The sequence below is a fragment of the Lynx canadensis genome, chromosome B4 (genome assembly GCF_007474595.2).
Source record: "Lynx canadensis isolate LIC74 chromosome B4, mLynCan4.pri.v2, whole genome shotgun sequence".
Classification (NCBI taxonomy): Eukaryota; Metazoa; Chordata; class Mammalia; order Carnivora; family Felidae; genus Lynx; species Lynx canadensis.
Window position 1 is genome coordinate 127,500,563 of NC_044309.1, and position 20,705 is coordinate 127,521,267.

Consider the following 20,705-nt stretch of genomic DNA (forward strand, 5'->3'; position numbering starts at 1 on the left):
GATTTGTGGTTTTCAGATTTCCCATGGTGTAAATACTTCCATCATGGCCAATTTCAAACACAAGAGTAGGAGAAAGATGCACACAGTAAGTCCTCATCAGCTGGTCGGGGCTGGCTCTCACACACCTATGGAGAAAGGGGACTTTACCATGTACTTTGAATACTTTTGTGATAGTCTACTTTTTACAGTATTCATATATTGTGATATGCATGCTACCTATATGCTATATGTATGTAATACCATGACATACACACATGCCTACAGACACACAAACTTATCCGTATCTGTGTGAGGGTGAGTCTTACTGATTGTTTTCCTAAGTTTTTAAAAATCAACCTGAGTGAAATCTCCCCTTGGGCATATAACACATGGAAGGGTCTCATAGGTCAGATTGTGGTGGGGTGTCACATGGCCACCAGGACAGAGTCTTAGAGGCTCACTCTGCTACTGACGACCAGGTTTTAACGTGCTAGCAACTGAGATATAAAACATCTGGCTTCCGTGCCGAGACAGAAGCTGGACGGAGACTCTGAAGATGCTTTGAGGGTCAGAGGGTGTGGTGAGATCTAACCTCAGAAAAGGAGAAAACAAGGTTAAGGTTCAAATGGTGAGAAAAACAAAACGGGAGAACACAAAGTGTAAAGTTGCTGTTTATCGATCTTGCTCTCTACCCTGGAGCTACCCTCTGCAGCTTCTTACACGAGTGGAGGGAGGGAGCGGGGGAGACACAGTCCGTACTTTCGTTTATTGAATGCAGCGTTCGCTGGTCACATTGCAACTCAATACAAACAGCCCAGCCTAGAGGAGGGCGTGGACTTTTGTTCTCATCAATGTAAACACAACATTAATATTGAAGATTCAAGAAAATGGGTAAAAAGTCCAGCGTCTCCTCAATCCTTGTAATGGTAAAGGTGCTTGCCTGCCCTCTGGACAGGTCCCAGAGGGAGCCTGAGGCTGTGACCTCCTCCCACCCGCAGCGAAGCAGCACGGAGTCGGAGTCGGAGGAACCCAACACATTCTTCCTCAAGGTCTCCAAAGGGACATGTGAATCTTCGGAATTGGGCATGTGTGAACTATTAAAGTTCTTCTGAAGGCCTGGGAGGTTCGTACCTTTCATGTGCACCGAAGCAGCCCCTTCAGAGCCCTTTCTTCAGGAAGCGGTCACTGCCAATAGAAAATGTGACTGGTTGTAGACGGGATGGTCTTCCTATTTCCACAGTCCCCGTCTTAGCCCCTGGATTCTGGAGAGTAGGGAATTCAAGGTCACGGGGGCCTCAGTGAGAATCCTGACGAGGGCTGCCCATGTTTAAATACTGGCTGAAGACTCTTGTCCTCCTTGCTGGGCCACTGCTCATAAGGGGATGTTGGTTGACGCAGCAGATTCTCTTTCAGAGACTTAAAAGATCAAGTTTTCAATTTTGGATTCCCAGACCAAAAACAAACAAACAAACAAAATCCCCTCAAAGGAAAACAAATCAAAGCAAAACAAGAGCGACCTTGAGGATAAAGAACCAACCCACCCCACCTCCAGGTCCCACCAGGTATAATGTCCCCACTGGGTCTTTCCACATGGTTGGTTCAGATCATTGGATGGCCCCCACCTTGGATACACAGCTAGATTGCAGGACACAAAAGAAAGTTTCCTCTGGACAAAAAGACAGTTTTGCCTTTATTTTCTGGGATCGCTAACCCCCAGCACCCTGACTTCCCTTTCTTAAAAAGCAACAAGAACATCCCTAAAGACCAGCTCGGTTTTGTGGCTTTTTAGTAGGATAACCCCTTTGCTCCCTCTAACACCCCTGTGTCCCGTTCTTGAAGAGACTGTGTCGATGAGCTACTCTTCCACATTCTGGGAATGCCAGATTGTGGAGCAGAGAGGAGCTGGCTGGATCCTTGTCCCAGATCTCTGTAATGTGGGCGGCTTTGTTGGGCCAAAGAGACAAATAAAAACAAACCAAAAAAGCATTGCTCAAATTTTGAGTTTGAAGGCTGGGCCCCAAATAGCAAAGTGGCTTTTCCCCTGCAGAATAGGTCTCTCCCTAGGGGTGGGTTTCCTGGTGCTAGCTGTTGTTCTCAGCCGTGAGATATTTGAGGGCGGCAAAGCCGTAGCGGCGGGACATGTCCTGCTGAAACTCTTCCTTCAGGGTTTTGAGACAGATGCGGTATTGCTTGTTGGACCGGAACTTGGTGATGTCAAAGCTGGGGGCGTGAGGCATGTGGATCATGTAGGCATTGGGCAGCACGATGAATTCATATTCCTGGAAGACAAGAGTAGTGTGAGAGCGCTTGCAAGAACCCTCCAGAATGCATGATGAATGCCCAAGTGCATGACCAAATGACAAAGTGACTGAATGAAGTGGGGAATGATGTCAGCAAGGAGGGTGGGGCCATGGAAAGCCTGCCAGGCTGGAGAGGGACAGAGCAGGGCTGTTTCCCTGACTCTGGACAAACTTCTTGGCTTCTCTATGCCTTAGTTTTCTCATCTATAAAATAAAAGTAATAATACCTACCTTGAAAGATGACTAATAATGTGTGGATGATGCTGGGCAGAGTTCATGGCCCATGAAAGGTTCTTGATAAATGTGAGCACATGCCCACGTGGTTGTTCTAGAATGACATAAGCCACGAGAGACTCTGTTGCTCAATTAAATGATGTCTGTTTATGTGATTTCTCATAGGGCTTGATGAGGTGTGACGGACTAACATACTAGTACACAAGAGGGGACAAAAAAGGAATAATAAAAAAAAAGATCCCAAATGGAATCTCATAGATTCCATGAGCTTTCATGGAAAGCTCATTAGGAACAAAGCTCTTGCCTACCTATCCTTCTTACACGTCACATCACCATACAGGGGCCTCCGCTTGGCAGAATACAGACAGAAACTCAGACCAAAAATAAAATGTCTCCAAACAGCCCAAATGGGTGACATAAATTTAGAACGTGTAACAAAGGAGAATCCAGTGCACCTTCACTCAGACTCTGTGTATTCTGGTTTTGGACATAATGTCTGATAGGCTTTGATCATCTAGTTTCCCGGCCCAGAACAGATCAGAATAAACTATGAGAGGGAAAATCAGAATGGAGAAAGGTAGGGGCGCCTGGTGGCTCAGTCGGTTAAGCGTCTGACTTCGGCTCAGATCATGATCTGTGGTTCACAAGTTCAAGCCCTGCTTCTGGCTCTGTACTGATAGCTTAGAACATGGAGCCTCCTTCGGATTCTGTGTCTCTCTCTCTCTCTCTGCCTCTCACTCTCTCTGTCTCTCTTTCTCTCTCAAAAATATATAAACATTAAAAAAAAAAATGGAGAAAGGCGTCTGTTACAGATGGAAGAACACTGACCGCAGCAAGAAATGACAGGTGATGGTAAGGAGAAGAAAAATTCCTGAAAAGAAAATGCAAGAACTGTCAGCGCTTAGCTGTTGCGACATCTCCTACAGGGACAAAGAAGCTCACCGATCCCATTAGCCCCAGTAGGTGTGGCTGGATTACCTGTCAGGTATGACCTCATTATTTCCTTCAATCACTGGAAAGGGCAAAATTGGCTGTGCTACTGGCAAAAAAGGGAAATAAGCAAGAAATGCTCAAGAATCCCACCAAAATTGCCTAAAACAAACAAAGCCCAGGTTTTAGTGCTGGAAAAATTAATTTTATTTGAACCAGTTCACTTCACCACACTGCTGGATACAAAAATAGTACTTTTCTTTTTGTTCAAGCAGAAGCTGAGGCAGACTAAACATTTCTGTCTGTGAGTAGCACTAGACTACCTCCAAGTATCAATGACAAAATGAATACTATCAGTCATGCTTCTGTTGTTAAATATGGACACTAGTCTACAACCTTCCATCTACACAAGTGGTTTGCAACCCTAGATACTTATTAAAACCACCTGGGACTGCTCTCAAATATAACGAGCTGTTGGAAAATTCTCCAGGTGATTCTCAGGCCAGGCAGCACTGAGCATATCCAACCTTGCTTTTTTTTTTATGAATTTGGTGCTCCTGTTGAGAAGTATGTGCACTGTGCTCCATGAACAGGTGCCTTGGAGAATAGACACAAAGAGAAAAAGGTGGAGTTGAGAGGCCCAGGAATCCTTCTCCTAACTTAACCAGATCAACTTTACTTTTGTTTGTTTAACACGGGGGCTGATGAACTGCAACATGTCCGGCTTGCTGCATGTTTTTATAAATAAAGTTTTATTGGAACACAGCCACACTCATTGGTTTAGATACTGCCTACCATTGAATGACAAAGGCAGAGTTAAGTAGTTGAGAAGGAGACCTGTAGGCCCCACAAAGCCCCCCATTCAAAAAAAATTTTTTTAATGTTTATTTATTATTGAGAGACACAGCATGAGCATGGGAAGGGCAGAGAGAGGGGGAGACACAGAATCTGAAGCAGGCTTCAGGCTCTGAGCTGTCAGCACAGAGCCCAATGCGGGGCTTGAACTCACAAAATATGAGATCATGACCCGAGCTGAAGTCAGACGCTTAATCTACAGCCACCCAGGTGCCCCTAAAGTCCCCAAATTTTCTATCTGGTCCTTTGTGGAATAAGTTTGCAGACTCCTGGTTTAACCTGTTGGAATTCGACTGATTTCTTCTGAAGCAGGTTTTTAATAAGTATTATTGAATGAATGAAAGTGTTTCACAATTAAATACAGTCTAAAGACCATCACTTACAGTTATAACGTACAATAATGAGCTGCCCCTCAGCCTCAAGCCTTGTGTCACTCATTTGGAACTCCTAAAATGCTTTGGGCCACTTATATGGCTCTAACGCTAAGTGACGATTTTTCATCCTCATCATTAAATTGGGTAAGGATGGGGGGGTGGAATGTTTTGTCACAGGACACTCACACTTGCCTGGGTCCTGGTCAGGAATCGAACTCTCACCCAAATGTAGAGAAAGAAGGTTTGGAAATCAACAGCCCTAAGAATTAGCATTGCCTTTCTCTCACTTCTGGTCCTAGGCCATGTCTTGTTCCCTCTCGGGCTCTGCTTTCTCACCTCCAAGGTCCCCTTTCAGCCCTGAAGTCTAGGCTGCTTCTTTCCTCACAGCCATGACAGTCCATTGTCTCACCTGTGCATCCAGTTCCATGATATGAGCCACCTTGTTCCATCCAAAGCCCACAAACCTCCGGTCATACTCAGGGCAGTCCCTTCTCACAACAACATATGGCTCGAAATCAGCTTCCCACTCAACACGGTAAGGCGTGGTGGCAGTCCGCCACTTGGCGAAGTTTGTGGGAGCATGGCCTTTTGTCCAGACGTGGTACCTAGGTCACAGAGAGAAAAGCCATTGGGCAAAAGGAAGGAAGGAAAGGTTTATGCTGATACGGTCCTTGTGGGTTGCACTGTGTCCCCCCCAAAAGATGTTCAAGCTCTAACTTCCAGTACCTGTGAATGGGACCTATTTGGAAAGAGGGTCTTTGCAGATATATCAAGATGAGATCATGGTGGAATAGGGTGGGCTCTAATCCAACCACTGGTATCTTTATAAGAAGAGGCAAATGTGGACACTGAGACACACACTGGGAGGATGCCATGGACAGGTGGAGGCAGAGATGGAAGTGATGCTCCCACAAGCCAAGGGACATCAGAGTTGGCCAGCCTCCACCAGGAGCTGGAAAGAGGCAAGGAAGGATTCTTCCCTAGAGCCTTTGGAGGAAGAATGAACCTGCCAACACCTTGACTTTGGATTTCTGGCTTCCACAACTACAAGAGAATAAACTTCTGCCGTGTTGGGCTACCCGCTTTGTACAATTTTGTTATGGCAGCCTTAGGAAACTAACCCAGTCTGTTATGTACATCTTTCACTAATGCCAAGACTCTCACAATGAAGGGATCGGTGAATTTGTGTATCATTTATATGGAATGAACTGCAGGTGAGCGTGTGCTTGTTGATCCTACCAGAGAACACGGTGCCCCTGCCCTCGTATAACATTCTCCCCCCTGAGGCTGAACCTGTGACCGTGTCACTCCTGTGAGTATGTTACATCATATGGCAAAAGGGATCCTTGTAGAATCCTCATAGATGTAATTAAATTGACCAATCAGTTGACATTGGACTAATTAAAAGCGGGATTCCTGAGATGGGTCTGGCCAAATCATGTGAACTTTTAGATCTGAGTTTGGAAGAGAGTGAAGAGCCATGTGTGGGCTGCCTGTGGGGGCCACGTGGCAAAGAGCCAGCAGGGAAATGGTGACCGTGGCCTTCCAAGTGCAAGGAAAGGAAGTCCATGAGCCCAGAGTTCAGGAGAACTGTAGTCTTGCCCTCACTTTGATTTCAGCCCAGTGAGACCCTACTGCGAATCCAGACATTCCATGCCCCAATCTCTCACCCTCAGGGACTGTGAGGTCACAAATTTGTATTGTTTAAAGCTTCTAAATTTGTAGCAACTTGTTATACAGCAAATGAATACAACTATATAACAACAATCCTAACAAGCTAATAGTTATTAAGCACTTACTATATACCAGTTATATCGTAAATACTGTATCTATAGCTTTAAATTGGTATAACTTAATACCAAGTTACAAATAATAAGGATGGGCTGAGATTCAATCCTAGACAGCCTGGCTCAAGGGCCAGGACCCTGAACCACTATGCTAGGTTATCTCTCTTCCGTGTCATTCTTACCCACACTCTCTGGTCTATACACACAGCAGAGAGTCAATAATCAGACACTAAGTTGAATAACTAACTAACGAGTAACCTAAAAACCTGAGGGGTACCTAAGACAGAGGGCAGACAGTAGGGCAGGAATCTGCCTCTGGAAGCTACAAAGAGATGGCAGGAGGCTGGGAGCCTAGTGAAGGCAGCAGACCTGGCCCAAGAGCAAGGGGTTAGGGACAAAGAACACAGTAGAAGATAAAACGAAAGTGAGACTGAAGGGTAGGACCGTAACATCTTAGGGAGCTACAGGGAGAACGGAGCTCGTGGTCTGGGGGTTCCACCTCCACGCAGGGAGGGTCTAAAGCACGTGAGATTTTTTTTTAATGGGTATTTATTTTGGAGAGAGAGCGAGCAAGAGGGAGAGAGCACGCATGTGAGTGGGGCAGGGGCAGAGAGAGAGGGAGGCAGAGGATCCGAAGCGGGCTTGGCGCTGAGAGCAGAGAGCCCAGTGCAGGGCTCGAACTCAGGAACCGTGAGATCATGATCTGAGCCAAAGTCAGATGCTCAACCGACTGAGCCACCCAGGCGCCCCTAAAGCGAGTGAGGTTTAAGTGAGAGTGGGTGGTCAGTGGAGCCCTGCTGGCAGGGGAGGCGGCCGCTTACTTATTCTGCTCCCTCCTGACGGAGGCTGGGCCTGCCCTGAAGCCTGAGGAACTCCCCAGTGCGCGGGCACTGGCCTTTCAGTAAGCTGTGTTGTGGGGCGACATGGCCAGGCTGGCAGAGAGCAGGGACTTGAATCCTCAGCTCTACCAGTTCAGCAACTGCCACCTAAACCACAGTCACACAATGGGAAGAAAAGTGAAAGGCTGAGTCACATCACCTTAACAGAGTGTGAAAAGCAGAGATACTGCGAGATGTCGGGATTAATCAAAAAATCAGGCCGGGAAGGAGTTGATTTTCCATCTGTGAACTAGCCCAACAGGCAGCCTTGACATCTGAGACTTGCACAGAGCCAGCCCAGCACGACCGGTGGCTGTGAACATGCACTAGGCTCAAGCATGGCACAGTGGGACCACCACACCAGGGTTTAAAACCCACCTCCGCCACTTAGGAGCTGGGGACCTCGGTCAGCAAAGCATTTAAACGAGGCTTCACTTGCCTCTTGCATCCACTGGAGAAAAGAGTATCTATCTTGTTGGACTGCTCAGGAACTGAAATGAGAAAATGTTTATAAAGGGCTTGGCACAGTGCTAGCACACAGCAGGCGTTCAATAAATGCTCCTTCCCTAGAGGCACTTTAACAAGGCGGCTGAAAACAATGGCTCTAGCGGCGCCTGGGTGGCTCAGTCGGTTGAGCGTCCGTACGACTTCAGCTCAGGTCATGATCTCACGGTCCATGAGTTCGAGCCCCGCATCGGGCTCTGTGCTGACAGCTCAGAGCCTGGACCCTGCTTCAGATTCTGTGTCTCCTTCTCTCTCTGCCCCTCCCCTGCTCACACTCTGTCTCTCTCTCTCTCAAAAATAAATAAACATTAAAAAAAAATGTAAAAAAACAAAACAAAACAAAAAAAACAATGGCTCTAGAGCCTCTCTGTCTGGGTTTGAATTCTGTCACTTAGCAGGTGCAGAAAACTTACTGAATTCCTCTGCTCCTTCATTTCTTTCTCTAGGTGAATTTATTAATAAATAATAATTAATATGATTCATTTCTTTCTATAGGTAAAACAGAGATGCTAATACCTACTTCATAAATTTCTGACAACTATGTGAATTCACATAAAGTATCCAGAGCAGTGCCTGATATGTAATAATTCCTCAAAAAATGAAAATATTCTCATTATTTCCCCTTGTTTGCCCTAACTACAATGTCAATTCACAGTGGTCTTACTCCCAGGGATATCAATGCATCAATAGCCTTCTTATTTAGAATATAAACTCGTGGCCTACTGTATGAGAAAGAGGAAATGGGGGAGGGAGGCAGCTGGCTCAGTCCTCTACTCCTGGGTGGGAAGGCAGCTTTCCTTAGCTCAGCAGGAACACTGACAAGCATACTGAGTGGCTGGTCAGCACAGAACAGGGTGATATTACAGTTCACCTGCCATGAAAACACATCACAGCCTGAATACTCGCTCAAGGAACCTACCGTGAGTCCAGTAGACATTGGACTTCAAGGCTGTTCTCTGGGACCATCAGCACCAGGTAGCCTCCAAAGAAACAGAGATGAGAGAGGTTTCCTGGATATAGCATGTGGGATGCTACTTCTGAGAGATCTGGGGGCCTTCTGCTTTGAGCAGTGGTACTTAGACTTGAGCTGAGTACCAGAATCACCTAGGAGACTATTTTTTTAACCAATCACTGGGTTCCACCCCCAGAGCCTCTGATCAGTTACATCTGGAATAGGGCTTGAGAATTGGCACTTGGAAGTTTCCAGGGGATGCTGGATGCTACTTGTCCAAGGAGGCTTGACAGGTCATCATTTGGAGGGAAGGTGACAAAAGCAATTTCTTGGAGGGAAGGTCTATAATTTAGCACTTGGCCTTGTGGCTTGTGAGCTGTTGGCCAGAGCAGCAATCACGGACACAGCAGGCCAAACCTCAGCTCTCGTGACCACAGACATGGCCTTGAAATGAGTTCTCAGATCACCTGGGGATGGGGATGGAAGGAAAGATGCCTTGGAAATGTACCAGGCGTGGAGCCATGAGGCTATGGCATCTGTAGGAAACTCAGACTGATTTTGGTCTCAGTGCCTCCATGTTTACCTTTATCTTCTGACACTGACTGGTGGGAACATTCAGGACCCAGTCCAATGGTATTAGACTTAAAAGCACTGGCTGTGCAGCTCCTAAGACCTGGTCTGAATCCAGGCTCTGCCACGTACTGGCGATGTGTCTTTGGGCAAGTTATTTAGCCTCTCAGAGTCTCAGTTTCTTTATCTGTAGAAGGGGAATAACAGTTATCTGCCTCATGGATTTGTTGTGAGGATTCCATGAGCTGATGACAGTGTCTGGCAGAAGTTATATATTCAAAACCTGGTAGTTGTTGTTATTTTTTCTCCAAGAAGAAAGAAGTCTTCGTTTGGGGGGGCAGGTATTAAACCAAGTGATTTCAGATCACTTTCCAGAATTCTGGATACCGGAAGAAGGTTGGGGTTCAAGTCCTGGCATAAGCAGGTCCCCTCCACTCCTCAGTTTATCTGTATAAAATGTGTAAAAGGATCATCTCCGAATTGTTGAATGAATAACCTATCTCATGAAGGTACTTTCCCAAAATAAAACTTGTTTGAGAAAACCTTCTAGAAACTTCTAGTAACTTAGTAGTAGTATGGAAACTTAAGTTATTATTACAATCTTTTTAAAAAATTTATTTATTAAAAAATTTTTTTTAATGTTTATTTATTTTTGAAAGACAGAGCATTAGTGGGGGAGGGGCAGAGAGAGGCAGGGACAGAGGGTCTGAAGCAGGCTCCAGGCTCTGAGGTGTAAGAACAGAACCCGATGCAAAGCTTGAACCCATGAACCATGAGATCACGACCTGAGCCGAAACTGGCCACTGAACTGACTGAGCCACCCAGGTGCCCCACTATTACAATCTTTTTGGTAAAATTCGGGTTGCCTAGAAATGTATGATTTTTCACTCCAAGGTGGCGTTGGCCATTCTTACACTGTTCAAAGCAGAGGCTTCTCTGTAAAATCGGAGATGGGAGCAGTGGCTCTGTCTTCAGACTGTTTTGTCATGAGACCGGGGAGGACTCGTACTTCCCCCAAGGGCACTACACTTACTGTTTATACTTACAGCCTGTTTCTGGGAGTCGGAGCCCCTTCCCACCTGTGCAGGTGCACACGCTCCCTGGGCACTGTGGACAGGTGGCAGGGCAGCTCCCCTGCGATGCTCCTGCAGGACTTTGGGAACTTGGAAAGTCAGGCAAATGAGAGGCTTGTTCAGACCTGTCACTTGGGCAATAGCAAAGTCAGTGGCCCCATCTGCTATATCTGACCCTGCAGTCACCTTGATGCCATTAGTTGTTGAAGCTACATGAGCCCATCCTAGGCCTGAGGACCTTGGAGACCAGACCACTCACAGAAAAAGGAAAAGGGGGAATAGGGGTCATCATGCTAACAGGACGAACCCATTTCCCAGATGAATGAAGTAACAAACAAACCAAAGAGAGAATTCAGAGAGAGGAGATGGGATCAAGTGTAAGCTGAACTTCCTACCTGATGACCCGATCCTTCCATCTGGACACATGATGTCCACCACCCATGTGCAAAACAGAGCACACGGCATGTGGGAAGAGAAAGAATATTCCAAAGACCTAGCGGGGGCCAACGGTGCTTCTTCTGGCCTTTAAATGGTTTAATGTAGCAACAAACTTCTGGGCCAGCAGCTCTGGTGCCTGGGTTTCCAAGAAGGTCCCGGACACCCCCAGGAGGGATGGCACCGAGGGCAACTCACCTGAATGTGAAGAGAGTCCCCATGTCCAGCATTGACAGCAACTCCGCTTTGGACTTGGGGAAAGACAGCCGGTAGCGCAGTGTCTCGAATGCAGGGACAATCATCGCTTTCTTGGTGCTGGCAAGGTCAAGCTGGATGACAGACTTCCTGAAGAGAGAGGGCAGGCAGAAACAGGGTCTCATGATACCAGGCAAAGGCCTTTCCCACGTGAGGACAGGGAGAGGGTTGGCACAAGGGGGTGGAGGACAGAAAGCCCAAGTCAAACTCTCAGTTTAAAGATGGGGAAACCGAGGCTTGGGGAGGCCAAGCAGCCAGTCCAATACCACTCAGGAGTCCAGAGAAGCAATGTCACCTCTGAGCCAAGTGCAGAAGGCAGGTCTCCAAGGACTCACGGGGGGTTGGAGCTCAGCCTGCAGGAGCCACTGCGCTGGCCGCACACTCCTGCTGTGCCACTGGCCACATGGCATCGTCAGACGTAAAGCTGATGACGTGATCACCAACCTGGGCATTTCTGGGTCGCCTCTCTTGGACTCCTCAACCCCTTGAATCCCCCAGACCCTGAACCTTTAAACTAGCCAGGCCTGCCCCTTGCAGCCAGCACCCAATACAATAGAACTTTGGTATTCCATGCAAGGGTGGGACATTCTCCATCCTCTTACTCACTCCTACCTTTGACCCTGGCCTTCTGCTCGACTCCCCTGAGACCCAGCTCCTGCCCTTCTAAATTCGTCTGCCATTGCCTAGCTCTGTGGCCACCATTCTGAAGGGGAGAAGAGCAGGAGGTTTGTAATGGGCACAGAAAGATGATGGGTCTTGTACCAGGCAAGTAATTTAGCTTCTTACTACCTCAGTTCCTCCTCCCTAAAACGGGGCAATGATCTCTCCCTCCTGGAGCTGTTGTGGAGGCTGAACGAGGTAATATAAATACAAATGCTGTTCGGTACACTCGGCACATGGCTGACTTGTAGCAACAAAAGGTCACTATTCTGCCACGACACCATCAGTATTCCAGCTTTGGTCTTCCTATGAGCCCTTTTGGCCACAACTATGGTACTTCATTCTGGCTTCCTGCTCAGACCACTGACTCTCGGGTCTCAATACCAGCAAGGGCTATTTGCTTATTATCTCTGAAGTCTTCCTTGGGGGAATCGAGGCACTGGAAGGCATTTTGCAAAATACTGGAAGCAGCAGTTCCATAGCAATACAATCACCGTATTGTTAAAGTCACTTCACTCGACACAACTTTGAGCCTATGCGTAAGCAGGGACTGGTCTGCAAAGGGAAGTCATGCTACCATTTAGAAACTGTTAGCCCGGGCCAGCGTGGGGCAAGAACAGAGCCGCAGTTTGAGAAGGATGAGGCAGGGCTTGGTATCCATCCATGATGAGGTCAGAATAAGGACAGGTCTCAGAAGTTACCCTTGCTTAAGGGGTAGCACCAGTGTCCCCTTGAGTAGAGGTGGCTGAGAGATGGACCAGAAGGTCATTTTAGAATGCTCTGAATATCATTTGTAGTTCATTCTTTAGAATTAGGCTCGTGTTATGTTCACTATATACCAAATCATATATGGTCCCGATGGCACTATTTCTGGGGAGACTCATAGAGGGTGACACCAAGATAGAATCTGGGTGAGCTATATTTAGCCAGTTGGAGGACAAGTAGTCTGAGTCAGACAGCTTTGGTCTGCGTTCCTCTCCTGCTTTGTGTCTCTGAACAATGACTTCATGGCTTCAAACACCAAAGATTCCCTCATCCACGGCCAAGCATTCTCTTCTATATCAATCCTATATTAGACATCAGCAGAACTGAGGCTCGTCACCTTTCCTCCAGGAAAACTAGATACCTTATCTACTGGTTCTGGGTGTTGAGGATGGGACACATGGATCTACAGAATTTCCCTGGACTCACCAGGTAGCAGAGCCCCTGCAACTACCAGGCAGGAGGGGTTGGGAGGTCCCCCCCTCCCAGCATGGATAGATAGTTGCTACTTATTGAACAATCACTGAGCACACCCACTATGTGCCAGGCACCACACTAGACACTGGGAGACACAGGCTGAACAAAATAGGCCGCATCTTTCCTGCCTGGTATTTACATTCTCGTCTCAAATATCTCAGGATGCTAAAAGCCCAAGATTGCATTTGCAGATAATTGTGTTAAGATAATTGGAAAAAGCGTGGGAGGCCAGTAGCTCTGAACCACAAAGGGATGGGCGAAGCGTGCATACACAGCCACAACAGAGATCCAGGAATGCACGTGTGTCTATCTCTATTACTTTTATAATCACAGTCACGGTGACCACTTCTCAGGCTGCCTGCTCAAAGATGACTCCCCTTCTCGTCGTCCCTGTGTGGAGGAGCAGCTCCCAGAACACACGGCCAGGGCAGTGTTCAGGGGCAGACACTTGACTCAGGCTGAGCAAATCAGTTTCTCACTCTTGGAAGTTTGAACGGAGATGCAGAGACTGAAAACCAAAGAGCTGACATGTACTAATGTCAGGCAGCACTCTAGAGGCTTCTGAACTTCGAAAAAGATTTTTTTTTAACATCTTAATTTATTTTTGAGAGACAGAGAGCACAAGCAGGGGAGGGGCAGAGTGAACGGAACACAGAATCCGAAGCAGGCTCCAGACTCTGAGCTGTCAGCACAGAACCTGATGTGGTGCTCGAACTCACAAACCATGAAATCATGACCTGAGCCGAAGTTGGATGCTTAACTGAGCCACTCAGGCGCCCCGAGGCTTCTGAACTTCTGCTGCAGAGGGGCCCAGAGCTGCCCAGGTTAATTATGGTCTCAGGTATTGTTTTTTCCAGATTCTACTTTGATTCCATAAGAAATACCACTCAACTAGTTTTTGTCTTGTTTTCCTTTGATTTCTTTTCATTTTTATTAAGCTGCCTGCCATTGGTTTCTGTTGCTTGCAGCCAAACCACCCTGATCGATAAGTTGCAAGGCCCAGAGTAAGCAGACCCAGTAAGCAGCATGCTTCACAAAATGCAGCCCGAGAAAGCCTTATTTCCCTGCATAGAGAGCATCAGATTCTGGAGTGCTTTCTGCAAATTCCCTTTAATCTCCCTGAAACACGCACTGCCACAAAGATGGGTTTGTCCCTAGGTAGGCCCATTACAGACTCAGTTCAAAGAGGTTCTGATATTGATGTCCTGAATGGGTCTCATTACGAAGTTGTTGCAGCAGTAAAGTGGTTCCAGGATACTGACTCTGAGCACATCTGCTCATGGACATGGCAAAGACAGCTTGGATCCTTCCACACGGCTTCCTTCCCTTGCTGGGGGTTTGTGGACCACCTAGGGATGCACAGCATGCCTCCACTATCTACCTGGAAAGTGAGTCCTGCAGGAGATGAGTGTTTCCAATGCAGAATCTTCAGGGAACAGAGGGGCAATATAGTTGAGGTAAGAAGGCTAGACCGGGAGCCAAGAGACCTGAGTTCTGGAGCCAGCCCTGACAGGCTGAGTGACTTTTGGTGACTTCACTCATTCCTCTTAGAATCCTAAATCTAGATTAACACTGAAGATTCTAGAAGGCAGTCTGGTACAGGAGCAACCAGACACACTTAGCTTCTAGTTCTGACTCTAGAAAGTCACTTGAACCATTCTGAGATTCAGAGTTCATGCTCTCGTTAAATATTTTGGTGAGGAAAAGCACACGTGCATATGGAAATACTTGGTGCCATGCCTAGCACGCGTTAAGCACTGCATATGTGATGGTTCAGCCTATGACGGTTGCTTTTATGTGCCAACTTAGGGAGGCAATGCTGCCAGCTGTTTGGTGGAACCACTCATCTAGGTGTTGCAATGAAAATATTTCATGGATATAATTAACGTTTACAATCAGCTGACTGGAAATAAAGGCCTGAAAACAAGGCCCGAACCCACAACTGTGAGATCATGACCTGAGCCGAAATCAAGAGTGGGATGCTTACTTAACCAATGGAACCACCCAGGTGCCCCTGGACTGAGGGACTCTTAAAAGAAACCTTAGGCTTCTACTGAAGTAGTTCAGAACCCTGTGCAGCACATGCAAGTGACCTGGAGCCAGCCAGCACTGGGTTCAAATCCTGCCTGCCACTCTCTTATGACCTTGGGCATGATGCTCCATTTCTCCTGCTCACAGGTTCCCCGTCTACAAAGTGGAGATGATGACTCTTACCAACAGGGCTGCTGAAAGGATGAAGCAGGACAGTCCCTCTAGAGCCCGACCCAGTGCCTGACTTAGAATAGCTGCTTCACAAACAACCCCCTTCCCCTTTCCGGCTCAGCTTACTGATGGGCCTGTTGCAGGAGATGCGTGAGTGCAGTGGAGGCGGGAAATACAACACACTCTCACACCTGGGGCGGGACTCTGGCTGCCAAGCTGCTTATCTACGGAGACAGACTGTGTTAGATCTCTGTCTCCAGCCAGCTCTCTGGGTCCTTCTTCATGTCCAAAACAAGTCAGGTGTTCCCGGCAGATTAAGTTTGGCCCCGTCTGATCCGGCCGAGCTGACGGTGGGGGGGGGGGGGGGGGGGAGGGAGACCGTGCGCCGGATAGCGTCTGTCTTCGAGCCCTACTAGTGCTCTCTCCTGCACATCTTCCCTAGGCATCTCCCCATAGCCTGCTCAAGTCTACAAATACCGCCTGCTTTGCTCTTGCCTGGGAAAAGTGGTGAGCAGGGGAGAGGACATGAGCAGTGAGGATTCCTATACCAGCTGACGGGGTGGCAGAGAGCGGACTGTAGGCTCACCCGGGCTCAGTGTCATGTCAAAGGAACAGCACGAAAGGGTACCCTGTAAGGTAGACAGGCTTCCTAGGGTTTCGAATGACCAAACCCCAAGACTGGTCCTGACCAATGCGTGTGCACATCCATACACACAAGCACATACACCCCTCCCTCCATCTCTCTCAACCTCTTTTCACCCCATCCTCTGCCCAAGAGGCAGGTCTCTGTCACCAGGGAAACAGGTACCAGGCACGAAGAGATTACAGAAGAGCATCTCAGAGAAATAAGGAGCAGGGCACTGCAGAGCTCTTCTCACTTCACCCCATCAGTGGTGAGGACAAGGGCTTGGGCTGCCTAGCATTGCATCCTGGTGGATCACTTATCCTCTCTGTCAGTTTCTGTATCTGTGATCACAGGGGAGGTGACAACAGCACTAGTCTCAGAGGGGGTCTGTGAGGACCACACAGCACTTAAACAGAGCCCTGCAGACGGTAACCACACCATGCACGACGGCCACTAGCACGACTGCCCACCCATCTTCTCACAGCGGCTTGACTGGGGTCCCAAAGGCTGGCGCCAGCACTGGCCAAGGTCTGACTCTGCTACTCATCTGTTCATGTCCTCACTTATTCCACCACGTGCCAGAGGCTGTGTGAGCACTTGGGATACATCAGTAAATACAACAGGCAGACATTCCTGTCCTCATGGAGCTGACATTTCCAGGACGGAGACACAACAGTAAGTGAATTACTGTTGGAAAGCAAGAATTTCTGTGAGAGAGGAAGGGGCTGGGTGAGGGTTATTAGGAATGCCAGGGGTGGGGAGTGGGTGGCAGTTTTAGATAGGGCGGTCCAGGAGGGCCTAACGGAGAAGGGTGAGCAGCAAGTGAGGGAGCAGTCATGTGATCTGGGGCAGGCGCTTTCCAGGCTAAGGAAGCAGCCAGTGCAAAGGTCCTAACGACAAGAGCACAATAAGGAACAGGGAGAGTCCCTAAAAGTGGGGCCAGAGAGGCAACGAGGGAAGAAGGGGTGCTGCAGGTCACATGGGGTCGTGTAGATCACTGAAGGTTGAGGTGGGCAAGAGAACGGCACTCCCTCTCCTCCGAAAGTGTCCATGTCCTAATCCCAGAAACCTGGCAACACGCAACCTTACTTGGCAAATAGGACTTCGCAGATGTGATTAAAGATGCTGAGATGGAAAGATGATCCTGTTTTACTTGAGTGAGTGCAGTGTAATCACAAGGGTCCTTATAAGACAGAAGCAGGAGGGTCAGAGTCAGAAAGAAAGACGGGATGATGGAAGCAGAGGTAGGGGTGAGGTGGCCACAAGCCAAAGAATGTGGATCCCCCTAGAAGGCAAGACATTCTCCCCTAGAGCCTCCAGAAAGAACGCAGCCTGGGGTGCCTTGATTTCAGCCCTGAAAGACTGATTTCCGATCCTGACCTCCACTACTGTAAGATAATACGTTTGTGTTGTTTTCAAGTATGTTCGTGGTGATTTGTGACAGCAGCCACAGGAGACCAATACAGAGGTCTTGGGATTTTACTTAGTGAGATGCAGTGCCACTGGGGACTCTGAGCTAAGGGGTGAGATGGGCTGCTTTCTATATTAAAAGAATCCCTCCAGGGGTGCTTGGGTGGCTCAGTTGGTTGAGTTTCTGACTCTTGACTTCAGCTCAGGTCATGATCCCAGGGTCATGGGATTGAGCCATGTGTTGGGCTCTGTGTTGAGAGTGGAGCCTGCTTAAGTCTCTCTATCTCTCCCTCTGCCCCTCTCCCCTGCTTTCTCTCTCTCTCTCTCTCTCTCACTCTCTAAAAAAGAAGGGTCTCTCTGGCTGCCTTGTTGGTAAGAGGTTCCAGTGCTGCACAGGCAGAAGCAGGGAGATCAGTCAGGAGGCTCCTGAGGTGATGCAGGTGAGCTAGCTTGGACCAAGCTAGTAACAATGAAGGCAAAAAGACTAGCCTGGTTTTAGAGCCAGCAGGATTTCCTGACCCACTGGGCGTGGGCTGTGAAAGTGGAGTACAGGAGGTGACCCAAGGCTCTTGGCTTGCATCATGGGAAGACAAGTTGCCATCAACAGAGATGCTGGTGTGGGCTTTTGGGGGAAGATGAGACTTCAGTTTTGAACAGTTCATTTGAGATGCTCATGGGAGAACTGAGCAGAGGCACCGAGAAGGCCACTGGGACATAGGAGTTTTGAGGTCAAGGGACAGGGCTGGGTGGAGCTATACTGGGGATCAGTGGCAGATGCCTTTAAAGCCACAAGACTGAACATCACAGAGGGACGGTGGAGTGAGAAGAGAAGTAGCCAGCGACGAGAATTACAGAGAGGGACTAATAAAGTCAAGAACCACCGGGAGACAGGGATGTACTTTGGTAAGCCACGAAGAAAGAAATGGAGCAGCCATCAGCGGTCAAATGCTGTGGAGGAGTGAAGAGGAGAAGCGGGCACTGACCACTGGATTTTGGCAACGTGGTTTCTCCCTTGCTGGCTGCCACCTGGACCCGAAGCAGCAGCCAAGACCAGCTAATGGGTGGGTGTGAGAGCCATGGCCATTTGGCACGGCCTGCCCGTACTTCTGCAGAAACGAACCAAATCAACGTAAGAGGAGGGTCAAATCATTTGTCAGGAGCGGGATCCACGTCACCATGCTGGCCCCTCGTCCCCCACCCATCATGCACGCTGATGGTCAGAAGAGGCTGGCTATGGCGGAAGCAGGGGTGTTCAGAGAGGCCAGGGTCACTCGCCAAGAAATGGGACCTTACACTTGGCAAAAACATACAACCTTGTTGTCATGAGTATCTTTGCTGTGAAAAATGTTTAGTTTCACCTTATGTGATTAGAGGTTGGAAAGAACTGACTGGCATGGTGCGGTGGAGAGGAAATAAGTAAAACCTCCCCACTGACACCTGACCTCTTAACAGTGTGCTGGGAGCCAGGAGAGGAGGCCAAGTTTTCCATTTAGACCCTCTAGGGGTCCCACAAAGGGTCACGATTTGCCTGCAAATGGGACTTGAGTTACTTGCCAGTTTCCCTCAAAGGATTAGCTAACTCCTTCCTCTCTACTTACCTGCACTCTGCTCTGTTCAGAATTCCCTGAAACAAAAGCTTCCTCTCTCACGGGTGTGGGGTTAGGCACTGCCAACCCCATTTGATGTTATTTTTAGGAAAACAAAATGAGAAAAATAATCTATCTCCAATGTACATAAAAAGGAGAGGGGCGTCTGGGTGGCTCAGTCGGTTAAACATCTGACTCTTGATTCTGGTTCAGGTCATGATCTCACGGTTTGCGGGTTCGAGCCCTGCATTGGGCTCCATGCTGAAGTGAAGAGCCTGTTTGGGATTTTCTCTGTCTCCCTCTCTCTGCCCCTCCTCTGCTCATGCTCTCTCTCTCTCTCTCAAAATAAATACAACTTAAAAAATTTTTTAAAAAGGAGACAACACAGTCAAATTTGAATAGGAAGAAATGGTTTTGGAATTATCGCCTGTTTCGGTCTATATTGGGTGGGAGGGAGGGGGGCACAGCCGCAGGGCAGGCAGGGCGGTGGAGGATAGCGGACATCAGGTGTCAGTGCTGGGCAGGCAAAAGGGGGAAAGGGCAGGGGATGGGATGAACCGGGACCCACACCCCTCACTGAGATGCTCTTCAACTCCTGCTGTGTGGTAGCCACATGGCATTGTGGCATCCCTGTGGCCAGGTAGCCTGAAGTTTCAGGAGGAGCCAGCTAAAATTCAATGCATTTGAGGGCTGAATCTCCCTCAGGGGGGTGCCAGTTTGAAGGAGGCTGAATAGTAAGAAAGAGCGTGATCTTTATTTAAAAAAAAATTTTTTTTAAGTTTATTTATCTTGAGAGAGAGAGAGAGATTGCAAGGGAAGGGGAAGGGGGCAGGGAGAGAGAATCCCAAGCAGGATCTACACTGTTAGCACAGAGCCTGATGTGGGGCTCAGACTCATGAACTTTGAGATCATGACCTAAGCAAGAGCAAGAGTCGGACGTTTAACTGACTGAGCCACCCAGGCGCCCCAAGTGTGATCTTTTAGATGACAGAGATCCTATCTGAACTCTACCCCTTCACTAATTGTACAATCGGGGCAATTAGCTCAACTCTCTGGGCTTTTGTTTCCTTATCTTGATAATAAACACTTCACAGACCTGGTTATTAACAGAACTGAGATACTACACTCATTAATTAATGGACATTTATGAAACCAGGCATAGAAACGGAGTAGAGAGCTGAATGAACAGATATAACCTCTGTCTGCACAGAGCTCAAAGTGCAGGGGGGGGAGGAAGACAGGAGTGCAGGGCTCTCTGGTGCAGAGTCACAGAGAGTTTCCCACCACTGTGTTTGAGGAAGCAGGAGTTACCTGGTTAGGGGAGGGGGCTCTAAATATTTGCAAAGCTCTGAAAATGAGAAAACACATAAGGTTTGGGGAAACTGAATTTCTTAGAAATGCCTGGTACATTCACTGTAGGTGGTTAAGAGACGGTAGTAAAGAATGCTTATGTATGTTCAGTACCAAGCATCTTAAACACTTTATATGCTTCACTTCCTGAATCATTGCCATGTAGGACACAGGCACCAGTATTTCCAGTTTACTGATGAAGCCACTAAGACTCCAAGAGGCTGAGCAATTTGCCTTATAACCCAGCTGGCAGGTGCAATCACCGTCATCACATCATCATTATCAAGTGAAGGTGATGACAATCACTGTTTTAGTTAAGGCTGCACCAGCTTAGAAATAACTGGGAAAGATCAATAATCATGGGATCTGTCTCAGCCAACTCTGTTCACGTGGGGACTTTACACCTGGAGCACTGAGCCTCTTGGAGTCCATGGGTCAAGGCAGCTGATGGAAGAGCCAGTGGGAACGGGAAGGAGGGAGACACCGGTGGCTACAGCCCGTATGCTT

The 20,705-nt window shown here is 48.1% G+C and overlaps 1 protein-coding gene across 1 annotated transcript in view; it reads right to left on the bottom strand.

The window, feature by feature from the left end:
- Window positions 1-637: 637 nt before the first annotated feature.
- LARGE1 (LARGE xylosyl- and glucuronyltransferase 1) overlaps window positions 638-20,705 on the bottom strand; it is a 512,482-nt gene continuing 492,414 nt past the window's right edge. The window contains exons 12-14 of the mRNA XM_030322309.1: window positions 11,070-11,216; window positions 5,082-5,277; window positions 638-2,258 (exon numbers count right to left, since the gene is read on the bottom strand). Of these exons, the coding sequence (XP_030178169.1) occupies window positions 2,061-2,258; window positions 5,082-5,277; window positions 11,070-11,216 (541 nt within the window). The 3' untranslated portion in view covers window positions 638-2,060. The remainder of the gene's footprint in view (window positions 2,259-5,081; window positions 5,278-11,069; window positions 11,217-20,705) is intronic.